The sequence below is a fragment of the Bos mutus genome, chromosome 25, assembly GCF_027580195.1.
Source record: "Bos mutus isolate GX-2022 chromosome 25, NWIPB_WYAK_1.1, whole genome shotgun sequence".
Taxonomy (NCBI): Eukaryota; Metazoa; Chordata; class Mammalia; order Artiodactyla; family Bovidae; genus Bos; species Bos mutus.
Window position 1 is genome coordinate 31,856,277 of NC_091641.1, and position 14,266 is coordinate 31,870,542.

General features: G+C 51.2%; 1 protein-coding gene across 1 annotated transcript in view; it reads left to right on the forward strand.

Moving 5' to 3' along the window:
- Positions 1 to 14,266, forward strand: part of LOC138985592 (uncharacterized) — a 160,196-nt gene that overhangs the window by 18,781 nt on the left and 127,149 nt on the right. Inside the window, exons 9-15 of the mRNA XM_070362578.1 lie at positions 189 to 354; positions 2,423 to 2,608; positions 2,735 to 2,887; positions 4,820 to 4,964; positions 7,518 to 7,676; positions 8,454 to 8,578; positions 10,996 to 11,190. Coding sequence (XP_070218679.1) covers positions 189 to 354; positions 2,423 to 2,608; positions 2,735 to 2,887; positions 4,820 to 4,964; positions 7,518 to 7,676; positions 8,454 to 8,578; positions 10,996 to 11,190 — 1,129 coding nt within the window. The remainder of the gene's footprint in view (positions 1 to 188; positions 355 to 2,422; positions 2,609 to 2,734; positions 2,888 to 4,819; positions 4,965 to 7,517; positions 7,677 to 8,453; positions 8,579 to 10,995; positions 11,191 to 14,266) is intronic.

Genomic DNA, 14,266 nt, shown 5'->3' on the forward strand with positions numbered 1-14,266 from the left:
CCCACCAGGCTGCCTGGGTCTGGCTCAGCCCCTTTCTGGGTGTGTGAGCATAGACACGTCCCTGCCTTACCTCTCTGAGCCTCTGATTGCTCCCAGATGACCGGAGGCTACATGAGGGAGGCGTCCTGGAGGACACTTGGGCGTGTAGGCCGCCATCGTGACGTTCCCTGGGCCTCTCTCCGTGTCAGGCAGCCGCTGGTGGATGCCCTGCCCTCCTGTGGCACCGAGGCCTGCGTGGGCCTCATGGCAGAGCTCATCATGTCCGGGGAGGTGGAGGCAGACGAGACAGAGGCGTGGCTCTGGTCGCTGGCCTTCGTCCCGGAGCCCACAGATGCTATGGTCCGCGTGCTGCTGGTGAGCCCTGTGCCCTGCCCCAACCCATGTGGCCCCACCCCTGCTCTGCTGCTGATTGGACGCAGCAGGGAGGGACGGGGGACCTGCTGTCCTCCAGGGTTTGTGCCTCTGCCTGGTGGGGCCAGTGGAGGCAGATCAGAGAAACGGGGTTTGAGTCTCAGCAGTGTCCCAGCCAGCTGCATGATCCTGACCTATCTGAGCCCGTTTTTCTGGTCTGTAAGACGGAGATCGAACAGTATTTGCCTCTTGGGCTCGTGGTGAGAAATGAGATGCTGAATGTAAAGCACTTCTCTGGATGCCTTGTGGGGAGACCCAGCAGTTTAGAGCTGCTGTTGTTCTTGTAATCAAGCGTATTTAATGAGTCTCAGGATTAAGAAAGCGTGTGAAACTAGGCTAGGGATTTTTAACAACCCAAGGAGGTCCTATTTAACCCCCATGATGCCTCTATGATGTAGGTGCTCTTATCCCTCCCATTTTACAGATGAGGAAACTGAGGCCCTAGGAGGCTGGGCAGCTGGCCCAGGTGATGCAGCTGCTGTGCCTTTTTCTTGAACCGTGGGGCGTGTCCTCATTCACCTGGGAGCATGTCCTTAGTCGGGGGGCGTGTCTTCACCCACCAGGGGGCGGGCTCACTTGTCACTCCTCACTCTGCCCTCCCAGATTGACAGGGGGCCAGGATTCAGAGGCCACCAGTGGGGAGTGTATGGGAGACCCCTGGGCTGGCTGATGCGGGGGAGGGGTCTCCAGCAGGATCTCAGTCCCTCATGCTGGTCGGACTCTTGACTAACTGTCCAGGTGGAGCATGGGGAGCACTCACCCCTGTCCACCCCCCACGCCCCCGCCCCTGATGCCTGCGTTACAGTAGGGCCAGTCCATGCAGGCTGTGTGGTTGGCTCCGTTCAACAGGGAACCAGGCACTGAGTCACAGCCAGGCCAGGACTGGACCCAGGGGGCATTGCTCACAGCCTAACAGGTGACACGGTGGCCACACAGACAGCAGTGCCCTGCAGGGCCCGCGGGGACTCAGCCAGTGCCGGGCGGGGTTGGGCGTCCCCTTCTTTCCTTTCTTTCTCTCCTCTGTTTGCTCAGCAGAAGTGCAGAAGTGTGGGGGGTGGGGGACTTAGGGCGCAGACCCTGGTGCGCGATACCACCCCAACCCCGCATTAGAACCCAGCCTAGTCCCTTACCAGCACGACCTTGGGCAAGGTGCTTTCTTTGCCTTGGGATGGTGTGGACTGATAGGCGTTCTGATGTGGACTAAGTGTTACATACACACTGGTGTCGTGGCTGTGGCCACTTGCCAGGGACACACAGGGAGCAGAGCAGGTGGGTCCCTGGGCTGTTGGAGTCCAGGCTCTTCGCTCGCCTGTCTCCTGCCGTTTCTCATCCTGCTAGCCCAGAGCTTGTGCCTCTCAGGGCTGTATTTGTTCTCTCATCCCATCACAAGAACGCACTGACCCCCAGTTGTGACAGCTTATTCTGTCTCCAGCCTGGCCATGTGTCCCCTGTCAGCCTGAAATACTGTTGTCCAACCTGGATGCAAGAAAAGGTCTTCTGGGACATTAAAAAAATAATAATTTTATTGGTTGATTTAATTTTGGCTGTGCTGGGTCTTCACTGCCGCGTGGGCTTTTCTCTAGGTGCAGCGAGCCTGGCTACTCTAGTTGTGGCGCGTGGTCTCATTGCCGTGGCTGCTCTTGTTGTGGAGCACGGGCTCTAGGGTGCACAGGCTTCAGTAGTCACAGTTCCCAGGCTCTAGAGCACAGGCTCAGTCTTTGTGGTGCTTGGGCTTAGTTGTCCCGTGGCATGTGGAATCTTCCTGGACCAGGGATCGAACCTGGGTCTCCTTGCATCGGCAGGCAAATTCTTTACCCCTGAGCCACCAGGGAAGCCCCCTGGGGTATTTTAAGAAATGCTCCCTGCAGGTCCCCCACGGGCAATTTATTTACACCCTCAGGAGTCCGGGCGGGGGTGCATCTGTATTTTTAGGAAACATCCTGTGGGGAGGCTTGTGAAAGACCCCTTACCAGGCTTCTTGGCTGGGGTGGGGGCCGGTTTCTGTCCCCAGCCTCTGCTGCAGGCCCCGGGGGCCAGGTCCAGTGCCTTCCTGGGCATCTCAGCTCTGGTGCACAACCTGTGTATGTCTCTGGATGGGCCCTGTGAGCAGCTGTCTGGTGTCGGCTCCCTCGTGAGGATCCTGGGAGATGCCGTGGGTGCCAACTGCACCTTCCGGGAGCCCTCAGACGCTGATCAGGTGAGGACAGCCCACACCTGGGCATGGGCCCTTGAGGGGGTCCCTGCCAAGCAGGCGAGCTGTAGACTGGGCGGGTGGGCTGGGCGCCACCACCGGCCTCAAGGCCCCACCATCATCTTGTTTCAGCTCCTGTTCGTGCTGAAGGCCATTGGCAACGCTGGCCGGGCGGCCACGGCTCTCACCCCCAAGCTGAGCACTTGTGCCTCCCTGGAGAGCTGCCCCCCTGAGATCCGGCTGGGGGCTATCCAGGCCTTCCGGAGGGTTCCCTGCTCTGCAGACGTGAGCGCCTGGGAGTTATTTCACTGGGCTTGGCATTGGGCAGGAGTGGGTCTTGAACCACTGTTAATGCACGTCTTCGCTTGCTCATTCATTCATCGCATTTAGTGAGCACCTACTATGTGCCGGGCACTGGCATGAACCAGGTGCCCAGGTCTCTGCTGTCATAGAGCCTGTATCTGGGGTGGGGGGGCATGTATTCATCGAATACCCAAGTAAGCGAGTGATTACAAACACGCCACACGTAAACGATCTGTGCTGCAAACCCGCTGGTTCAGGAGTCAGCAAGGTCCTTGGTCGACATCCAGCTTGTTGCCTGTTCTTGTAGGTAAAGTGTTGTTGGAACACAGCTCTGCCTGTTCATTGACGTGTGGTCTGGGCTGCTTCCTTGCTATGATTGTGGAATTGAGTAGTTGCAAGAGCAACTGTATGGTCTGCAAAGGCAAAAAAAAAAATTGACCATCTTTCCCTTTACAGGAAGTTTGCTGACCCTTGGACTAATGTGGCTCTTGTCTCATTTAGAGTCAGGGTCCTTCCTGTGATTTGACCACTGACCCACGAGCACCTCTTGGCTTCATTTCCTGCTTCCCTCACCCCCGCTACTCCTGCCCAGCCATGCTGGTCTCCCTGTTGATCATCAAGCCTCCTGGGCTCACTTCTGCCTCAGGCCATTTACACACGCTCTTCTCCTTTCCTGGAATGCCTTTCCTCTGTATTTCCCTAGGCTTTACTCCTTTATCTACAGAAGGTTTTTACTTAGAAACCACTTTACTGTGGGGGATCTTCCTTGGCTTCCTTTCACCTGCAAAACCGACCTTTTCAAGCTCCCCTAGGCATCCGGCTTCCCTATTTTATTTTTCCCTTTTTAGCAGTTATGGGCTTATCAGGTGGTACTAGTGGTAAAGAACCCGTCTGCCAGTGTAGGAGATGCAAGACACATGGGTTCAATCTCTGAGTCAGGAAGATCTCCTGGAAGTGGGCATGGCAACCTGCTCTAGTATTCTTGCCTGGAGAATCCCATGGACAGAGGAGCCTGGAGAGGGATACAGTCCATGGGATTGCAAAGAGTCAGACACTACTGAAGTGCCTTAGCATGCAGCAACGTACTGTATGTTCTCCTGCTTTACTATCTGTCTCTCTGCACCAGAATGTAAGCTTCAGATGGACGAGCGGGGTTTGTCTTGCTCACAGCTGTTCCCTTGCACCTGGCTGGGCACATGATAGGTGCTCTGTTAATATTGCTGCATGAGTGGATGGGTGGATGGCTGTGCTGTGAAGGGAACCAGCAGGTGCTAAGGGAGGGAATCGCGGGGTACGGGAAGTGGCTTGCTTAGGAAGGTGGGCAAGGGGAGTATCTGTAGAGGGAATACCTCCTGTGAGTCTGCTGCTATGGTGTTTTCATAGATGTTTCACAGATGATGTTTTCTTGGAATGTAGCCACACCTGCCTGTTTACCCATTGTTTGCATGGTGCTCAGTTGCTAAGTCGTGTCTGACTCTGTGACCCCATGGACTGTAGCCCACCAGGCTCCTCTGTCCATGGGATTTCCCAGACAAGAATACTAGAGTGGGTTGCCATTTCCTTGTCCAGGGGATCTTCCTTACCCAGGGATCAAACCTACGTGTCATCTCCTGCACTGGCAGTTTGAGTCTTTACCACTGGCATCACCTGGGAAGCCCTTACCATTGTTACCTGTAGAACTTGTTAAGGCTCTGGGCTGGGGCTCTGGGAAGTTAGGTATTAGCAGTGACTGGGCAAACTCCCACGTCCCACAGTCGGGCCACAGGTGAGAGTGTCTGGGAGCAGTGGAGACTTTGGGAGAGCCAGGTCGAGGCAGCGGGACTCCTGCTGGAGCCAGGGCAGACAAGGGGACATGGCGCTCTTGGGTGGGGGTGGGTGTGCTCTGGGTGATGGCTTTCCCTTTGCCCGAGGCAGCGATCCGTGCTCTCCAGCCTGTACCAAAACGCCGAGGAGGATCCTGAGATCCGCATCAATGCCTACCTGGCCCTGATGAGGTGCCCGGGAGAGGAGGTGTTTGCCCAGGTGCGGCGTACCCAGGCCGGAGAGCAGTCCACCCAGGGTGAGCAGCTGCAGGTGGGGGGCAGGGGCTGGCCTGGGTGCCACCTGATGGGGCGGGGTTTCCAGAGCACTCTGCCTCCATCCCTCAGGTGTCTTCCCATCCCTTTCTGTTCCCCTTCTTTTGCCACGCCATCAAGACAAATAGCCTCACATGCTCTCCTTACCCCGGTGGCAATTGAACAACCCAGAAGTTGCTTCTCTCTGATCCTCAGTTTCCTCATCTGTACAATGGGGTGACAGTCGCTGAGCTCCTTTCTAGCTTTGGCCAGGTCGTGGCACACCACCTAAAGGAGAGAGGAGAGGAGGAGAGACTCGAGGCAGATCAGGGACAGTGTCTGCGAATCTCAGACCCCTTGTGGGGTCAGAGAGTTCCTTTTAAACAGGTAGAACTTCATAAAATAGGCTCAGCTAATTTTTGAAGTTTTTTCCCTAGGACACAGTGATTTGACATAATTCACAGTGAGTTGAGAGTCTGGGGACTGCCTGACTGGGTTCAGGTCCCAGCTCAGCCACTTCCTACCTGTGTGCCTTTGGGCAAATGACCAAACCTTTGTGAGCCTCCGTCTCTCCATCTGTGAAATGGGGGTAATAACAATACCTTCCTCATAAAGGAAGCATAAAATGAATGGATACAAGAAGGCATTTAGAACATTGTAAGTGCTGTATGCATAGCTGTTAACTGTCAGTGTTATTATCACTACTGCTGTTATTGTTGTTGTTCAGTCATTCAGTTGTGTCCCACTCTTTGCGACCCCATGGATGGCAGCGTGCCAGGCTTCCCTGTCCTTCACCGTCTTCCGGAGTTTGCTCAAAACTCATGTCCATCAAGTCAATTATGCCATGCAGCTATCTCATTCTCTGCTATGATTATGCAGCCAAAATTTCAAAGCAGACGGCAAGATACAAATGGAAAGTTAAAGGCCGCCTTCCTTGCCTAAGTCCTATTTCCTGAAGGCACTGACTTTGACCATTCTCTTGTGTGTCCCATCAGAACATGTAGTGCGTGTATGAACATGGATGTGTTACTACCGTAACAACAGCAGCAACTCCGGATCACGGTGTACACACTGTGCCCCTTGTCTCTGCCTTCAGTGTGTCCAGGGGCTCTTTCCACATCAGGGCACTTGGGCTCTTAGCTGCAGCTGCGGGATGCTCCACTAGGAGCTTAAACCATAGTCCGCTTTACCAGTCCCCAGTGATGGGCATTTAGATTTTTTTTTCTGGTCTTTTGCCATGAGAAACAGCAACCAAAATGAATGTCTCTGTCCATCCCCCTTCAGACCCTTTTGCTAATCTAGCCGGAGGATAATTTCCCAGAAGTAGCCAACATAAAAGGCTTCCCAGGTGGCGCTAGTGGTAAAGAGCCCAGCTGCCAACGCAGGAGACGTTAAGAGATGTGGGTTTGATCCCTGGGTTGGGAAGATCCTGTGGAGGAGGAAATGCAACCCACTCCAATATTCTTGCTTGGAGAATCCACATGGACAGAGGAGCCTGTCAAGCTACAGTTCCTAGGGTCTTAAAGAGTTGGACATGATGGAAATGACTTAGCACGCACACACTCAGCCAACATAAAGGTGTGCACACACGTTTAAAAGTCTGATGTGATGCTGCTAAACTACTTTCTAAAGAAATGACGCCTCCCCAGCCCCCAAAGGGAAAGAAATGGTGCTACTCAAAGCCGCAGTTTGTTCTTGGCAGTTTCTAGGGTGGGATGGGATGTGGGGCTGTTCTACACCAATAGACCACTGGGCCAAGCCCTCAGAGGGGGTCAGCCAAGGGGCAGCCTTAATAGAGACCCTGGGGTATCAGGCTTGTGTGTTGCCTGATGGGAACAAAAACATTCTCACCTCTGTTTCATGGTGGATTGTTCTAGAAGCCCCCTGCTGGGCATTCTGAGAGCCTGGGATGAGCAAGGGGGTTGGTGTTCCCAATTAGAATAATATCCTCTGTTGGACTGCTTCCACTGGGTGCACTCATTTCATTTTTAACTCTCCAGAGAGCCTCAGAGGGTCCCCATCACGGATTGCATGTTTACCCTTTCCCAACCCTAAAAGATACTCAGTCCTTTAGGTCCAGACTCTGCCCTTGACTGATCTGTGCAAACTGCCCTGGGAGATGGGTCATTATAGTTCATTTTACCGATGAGGCAACTAAGGCTCAGAGAAGTGGAGTGACCAGCCCAAGGTCACACAGCTCATGAGTGGTGGAACCGGGATGCAGGCTCAGGTCTGACTTTCAAACCAGGGCTTTCCCCACTCTCTCAAACCACTCCAGTCCCCACTGGGCTCCAGTGGGCTCCCTTTTCCTTCAGGAAAGTGCATCAGAATGCCCTGCGCAGCCTAGATTTCCAAGTTCCATTAAGGCGCTTCTGTTTGCTGTTTATCTACAAAAAGGACGTGGTTCTCAGTAGCTAGGCTCCTGAGAAGCCCCTGGTGGGTAGAAATAGCAGGACCTGGAGCGGGGGGCTGGGGGTGTTTTCTCTGTACTGTGTCAGCTGTGGTTCCTCCCTCATCGCCCTCCCCTCCTCTCCCCACTGGCTGCGACTGGACTCCAGTGGGCTCCTTTGTGTGGAGTCATCTCCTGCAGCTGTTGGAGACGGACGACCCCTTAAAACAGAGCCTCCGGGAAGCTGTCCCTCAAGACATTCTTAGCCGGGAGTTCCATCCAGAGGTGTGGAAACACTCGTCCTACTCTGACGTCACCTTCCGCTCAGGTATGGGCATCTCTGGCCAGCGCTGTCCTCCTCGGGGACCACAGAGGCTTGGGGACCCGGGAGTTCTGACTCTGGAGGACATGTGGATAAGCCTGAGGCCATGTCTGTTGCTAAATGTCCAGATAGTCACATGCCATCTGCTTGATTTTTTTTTTTCCTGTATCTTCATAGCAACCTGGCATTTTTGTCAGAAGAGGTAAAAAATAGTTAAATATGAGCCACATCATAGCATTCAATAAAATAGTACTTCCGTCTTTTCTCTAAACTGGTTCTTTTAAACTTACTGTTATGCTAAAAGAAAACCTCTTATTGCTACTCTTAGCAGAAGATTAGTTTAATTCTAAAAATAGGGTTGTCCTAAAAAGAGATGCGGTGACCATGAAACACTGTTGTTGAATTCTCACGGGTTCTTGCCTGCTGAGGGCGGTGAGAACTGCTTTTCCCTGGGTTAAAAGGGAGATTAGCATCAACCAGAGACAACTGCTTCCTTGTAATTAAACAGAATCAAAAAGAAACCCCATTCTAGGTTAAGTATCCAACCCCCCTCAGCTACTTGGAAAACTAGGGGGCAGGGTGGGGTGCTGTGGCTGCCCCCACCTATCAGCAGATCTGGGTACATTCGTGACCTTCCCTCTGCCCTTGGTAAGGCTTACTTCTAAGCTTCCTGTCCTGGCTGAGAGGATGCACCGTGTGTCTAGCCCTGTCTCCAGCCCCTTGGCTGTCAGCTCCTGCCCGGTGAGTGGTGTGGTGGGCACTGATCCTTTCTCTCTCTTCCAGCATCAGGCAGCCTGGGAGCCAACCTGGAGGGGACCCTTCTCTTCTCTCCAGCCTCCTTCCTCCCCCGTTCTGCCACAGCCAACCTGACCATCCATGCTCTTGGTCATGCCTTCAACCTCCTGGAGGTAAGAGGGGGCCTTGTTTCAGTCTCTTCAGGGTGTCTCCTGGGCTTGGGGCCAGAAATCATCCCATCCATCCATCTTTCCATCCCTCACTTGTTATCTATCGATCTACTCCCAGCCCCCAACCTCCACCTACCCATTTATCTGCCCATCCACCCATCTATTTATCCAGCCTACTGACCCATACATAAATCCATACCTTTATGACCCCCATATCCCTCCTGCTCTCCCTCTCTCTCATCCATCTATGTGCCTCCCATCTCTCTCCATCTACCCTCTCACCTACTCATTTATCTTACCAGTCATACACCCATCCACCCACCTATCTATCTATGCACCCACTTAGCTATCCATCCACCTATCCATCACCCCATCCATACAGTCATCCATCCATCCTTCTCATCCACCGATCCATTTATGTACCTTCCCACCCGTCTCTCCATTTACACTCTGATCCGATCATCTATTTATTCTCTCAGTCATCCGCCCATCTATCTGCCTGTTTATTAATACTACATACCTGCTCATCTGTCCACATGCTCTTCCATGTTTGTACATCTGTATCCATCCATCTTTCCATCCATGCTTCTATCCTCATGCATCTATTCGTTCACATACCCCTACTATCTCTTCGTCTACTCTCTCGTCCACTATTTATTCATCTACCCTTCCGCCCATCCATTCGTCTGTCTGTCAGTCTCCCCACCCGCCCTTCTCTTCATGTGTTCTTTCACTGATCTATCCACCCTTGTATCCATCTGTCCATGAACCTGTCATCAACTGCACAGTATCCATCTTCTACCTAACATGTGCCAGGAACTATGCTGTGTGCTGGGCTCAGAGAATATGATGATGATCAAGAGATGTAATTCCTGCCTTCTTGGTGCTCACAGCCCAGAGAGGTAGACACATAAGAAATGAGTAGACACGTTCATAAAACAACGGCAACTTTAAGTAGTGAGTTTAGAGATCTGAAGGATGGACGGGAGCAGTCATGTGAAAAACCGAGGTAAGAACCTTCCAAGGGGAGAGAGGGCAGTGTGTGCAACGTCCCTGAGATGAGAGAGGGCTTAGTGTGTTTAAGGAACAGAAATAGATTAGAGAACAGGAGGAGAATGTTAAGATGGGAGCTCGGGAGGGAGCAGGACCATGTTGAGGAAGGGTTTCAAGTTGGGGAGTGACACGCGATTTGAATGTGGAAAATGATTTGTAAGGGGAAGCAATGGAAAAGGGATGATCTCTGAGGTCATGTGCCCAGCAAGCTTTGAAGTAATGTAACACCTTGGGGCCCTTCCATCTCTTCCCCCAGGTCCCTGGAGCTTGTCTGAGGAAGGGCTCTCTGTGCCCTATCCCAGCGCTTTCTAATTTATGGAGAACTGGGGACTTACCATCCAAACTTTGCCTGCTGGGCACCTGAGCTTAGATCTGCCAAGGGCTGAACTTCTGGTAATTTCTCTAAAAATGCCATCATAGACAGCTAGATGAGAGGTCGGAAGGAAAGGATGTAAGAATGAGTGAATACGTGGGTGGATGGATAGGTAGATGAAATGAAGGAAGGACTCATTAATTCATCCATCAGATTTTGAGAATCAGTCAGGTCATCTGTTAGGGTTCTCCAGAAAAGTAGAACCAAGAGGGTTATAGAGGCTGACAGGTCCCAGAGATCTACAGTCAGCAGAGCTGGGAGACCCAGGGGAACTGATGGTGTACTTCCCGTCCAAAGGCAGGAAAAGTCAGTGTCCCAGTCTGAAGACAGTCAGGCAGGAGGAACACCCTCTTATTTGGAGGAAGGGTAGCCCTTTGTTTCATTCAGGCCTTGAACTGATTAGATGAGGCTCACCCACATTATGGAGGGCAATCTGCTCGACTCAGTCCACTGATCTAAATGTTAAACTCATCCAAAAACGCTCTCACAGAAACATATGTAATAACACTGGACCAAATATCTGGGCACCCTATAGCCCAGTCATGTAGACACAAAATTAACCATCTCACCAGGCATTGAGTGCACTTGGTGAATGAGACACAGGTCCCTGCTCTTATGGAGCTCAAAATCTTGCAGGGAGACACACAAATTAGTCTGAGTGTGACCTTGGAGTATTGTGCTTGACACTCAGAGGAAGGGGTAATAAATTTGGTTGAGGGTGGGGAGGGGAGATGTATGGAGCCGGTAATATGGGAATTCAGGGAAGGCATCCCAGAGGTGGTGACATTTGAACCAGGCCTCAAAGAATTGATCAGAATTCTTGCTGTGTGGCATTTGCCAAGCAGATGTGGAGCTGAGATTTTATCTCTCGACATTTGGGCCTGGATGGGCCCTACGGAGCCTGGAGGCCCCTGTTCAAGCTCCCAACCCCACAGCTCTTGGTTACTATTATAACCAAGTTACTGTTCCCTGAGCCCCTGACTTTCCTTCCCAGTTGGGGCTCCGTCTGGAAAATGCTGAGGAAATGGCCCGCAGGCTGTTTGGCCCCAAGTCATTCTGGGGGCAGGAAGAGGAGAGACAAGCCCAGGCGAAGGAGCCCCCAGAGGCAGAGCCAGGGCCCACACTGCAGCCGGCCGACCCCGCCTGTACAGGAGAAAGGTCCAGAAAGATGAGAGACTTGCAGCAGAAGGTAAGGGAAGCACCTGTGCCCACCTCATTTCACCCTCCCCCCTGTCAGGTGCCAGCTTGGGCTTTGGGACTGGGGGACTCAGGTGTCCATGAACTCTGACCCTGCCCTCCCACCCCTACCCCCTTACAGAAGCAAATTGCTGGTCAGATCTCAGCAGGGAGCTGCTAGCCTGCCTTCTTTTGAAAAACCATTTGATATATCACATACTTAGAAAAGTACCCACCTTGGAAGTGTGTTTCCATCAGTGAAACATCCTTGTAACCGGCACCCAGACCCTCATAAGCTCCCCAAAGGCACCCTTCTGCCTCTCTATTCTGGTTTACCCACCCATAACCAGAGGTAAGCAACCACTGTTCTGACTCCTAATAGCACTGAGTAACGTTAAAAATCAGCCTTGTTGAGGTGTAATTGCCCTGCAATAAATGGTATGTGTTTAAAGTGTTGACACATACTGTTTGACAAGTTTTGACATATGTAAATACCGTGAAGGGGCTTCACTGATGGCTCAGTGGTAAAGAATCTGCCTGCCAGTGCAGGGGACAAGGGTTCCTTCCCTGGGTCAGGAAGATGCCCTGGAGGAGGGAATGGTGACCCACTCTAGTGTTCTTGCCTGGGAAATCCCGTGGACAGAAGGACTGTGGCGGGCTACAGTCCACGGGGTTGCAGAGTTAGACATGATTTTGTGACTGAGAAACAGCAGCAATACACCATGAAACCATCATCGACTAAATCAACATATCCATCACCCCCAAAGGTTTCTTAGTGCTCCTTGATCCCTTCTTCCTGCTCCACCCCTGCCCCCCTGTTGTGATATGCTCTTTCTGTCACAATAGATGAGTTTGCATTTTCTGGAATGTTGCGTAAATGGAATCATGCAGCATATACTTTTGTCTTTAAAGCATGTGCTGCTTTCTGGCCTCACTTCCTCTATTCAGTGTAATTATTTTGCGATTCATCCATCGTGCAGGGTGTACGAATAGTTTATTTCTTCCTGTGGTCAAGCAGTGTTCCATTGTAGGGATGGACCACAGTCTGTCTACGTGTTCACCTGTTGATGAACGTTTGCGTTATTTCCGGTTTGGGGGCTGTTACACGTAGGGCTGCTATGCACATTTATGTATGGGGTGGTGGTTTAGTTGCTAAGTTGTGTCCAGCTCTTGCAACCCCATGGACTGTAGCCTGCCAGGCTCCTCTATCCATGGGATTTTCCAGGCAAGATATTGGATTGACTTACCATTACAAATCTACATATAAACATATGTTTTCAGGTTTCGGGTAAATATTGAGGGATGGGATGGCTGGATCATATGTTTAATTTTTTAAGAGATAGCTAAATTGTTTTGCAAAGTGGTTGTACTATTTTGCATCCCCACCAGCAGTGTATCAGAGGTCTAATTCTTCCACATCCTCGCCAACACTTGGTAGGATTAGACTTTTTAGTTTTAGCCATTCTAATAGTGTGCGGTAGTATCTCATGGCTTTATTCCCTAATGTTGCTAATGTTGAGCATCTTTTCATGTGCTTATTTGTCATCCATGTGTCTTTGGTGAAGTGTATGTTCAAATATTTTGTCCTTTTTTAAAAAAAATTGGGTTTCTTAAGAGCAAGTTTTGAACATTCTTGATCTATTCAGAACACAAGGCTTTTATTAGCTGTGTGACTTGCAAGTATTTCCTCCCAGTGTGTGGCATGGTCTTTCCATTCCCTTACAGTGTCTTTTTCTGGCCATGCTGGGCCTTCCCTGTGGCGTGCAGGCTCCTCTAGGTGTGGCGCCCGGGCTCTAGAGTGCATGGGCTCGGTAGTTGCAGTCGTGGGCTTCTCTTGGTTGTGGTGTGTGTGCTTAGTTACCCCACAGTATGTGTATCTCAGTTTCTCAACCAGGGATCAAACCCATGTCCCCTGAGTTGGAAGGCAGATTCTTAACCCCTGGACCCCCAGGGAAGTCCCAACAGTGTCTTTTAAAGAGCAGACATTCTTGATTTGGATAAAGTCACGTTTATCCATTTCTTTTATGTCTAGTGTTTTGGGTGTTAACATCTAAGAAGTCTTTGCCTAAAGCAGTGTTACAGAGATTCTTGGAACTCTCTGGAGACTTCCAGAGTTCTCTGCGCAACATTTTCCCCTCTTGTACTCTGCCCTGCAATGTCCAGTCACCTTGGTGTCCCCAGGCTCCCAGATCCATAACTCCAAGAGTCTGCCCTGCCCCACTCTGTTCCCCTCCCAGCCCCTCAGCCTGAACTCCCTCCAGGCGGGGAGCTGAGGCTCACCTTGCTATTTCCTGTCTCTTGGTTGTTCATCTCTCATTACCTGATGGTGTCTAATGTCTTGGGAACTTTCGTTTAATCTGTTTCATCTGAGTTTCGAGTTGCTCGACATGGGGAGGTAAATCCAGTCCCTGTTACTTCAATCTGGTTGATAGTAGAAGTCACGTCTAGTTCCTTTTGTGAACTTTATGTAAATGGAATCATTTACGTGTACTCTTTTGGGAAAAAAAAAATGAGGTGACATTCACGTAACATAAAGTTCAGTTCAGTTCAGTCGTGTCCGATTCTTTGTGACCCCGTGAATCGCAGCACGCCAGGCCTCCCTGTCCGTCACCAACTCCCAGAGTTCACTCAGACTCACATCCATCGAGTCAGTGATGCCATCCAGCCATCTCATCCTCTGTCGTCCCCTTCTCCTCCTGCCTCCAATCCCTCCCAGCATCAGTCTTTTCCAATGAGTCAACTCTTCACGTGAGGCAGCCAAAGTACTGGAGTTTCAGCTTTAGCATCATTCCTTCCAAAGAAATCCCAGGGCTGATCTCCTTCAGAATGGACTGGTTGGATCTCCTTGCAGTCCAAGGGACTCTCAAGAGTCTTCTCCAACACCACAGTTCAAAAGCATCAATTCTTCGGCGCTCAGCCTTCTTCACAGTCCAACTCTCACATCCATACATGACCACAGGAAAAACCATAGCCTTGACTAGACGGACCTTTGTTGGCAAAGTAATGTCTCTGCTTTTGAATATGCTATCTAGGTTGGTCATAACTTTCCTTCCAAGGAGTAAGCGTCTTTTAATTTCATGGCTGCAGTC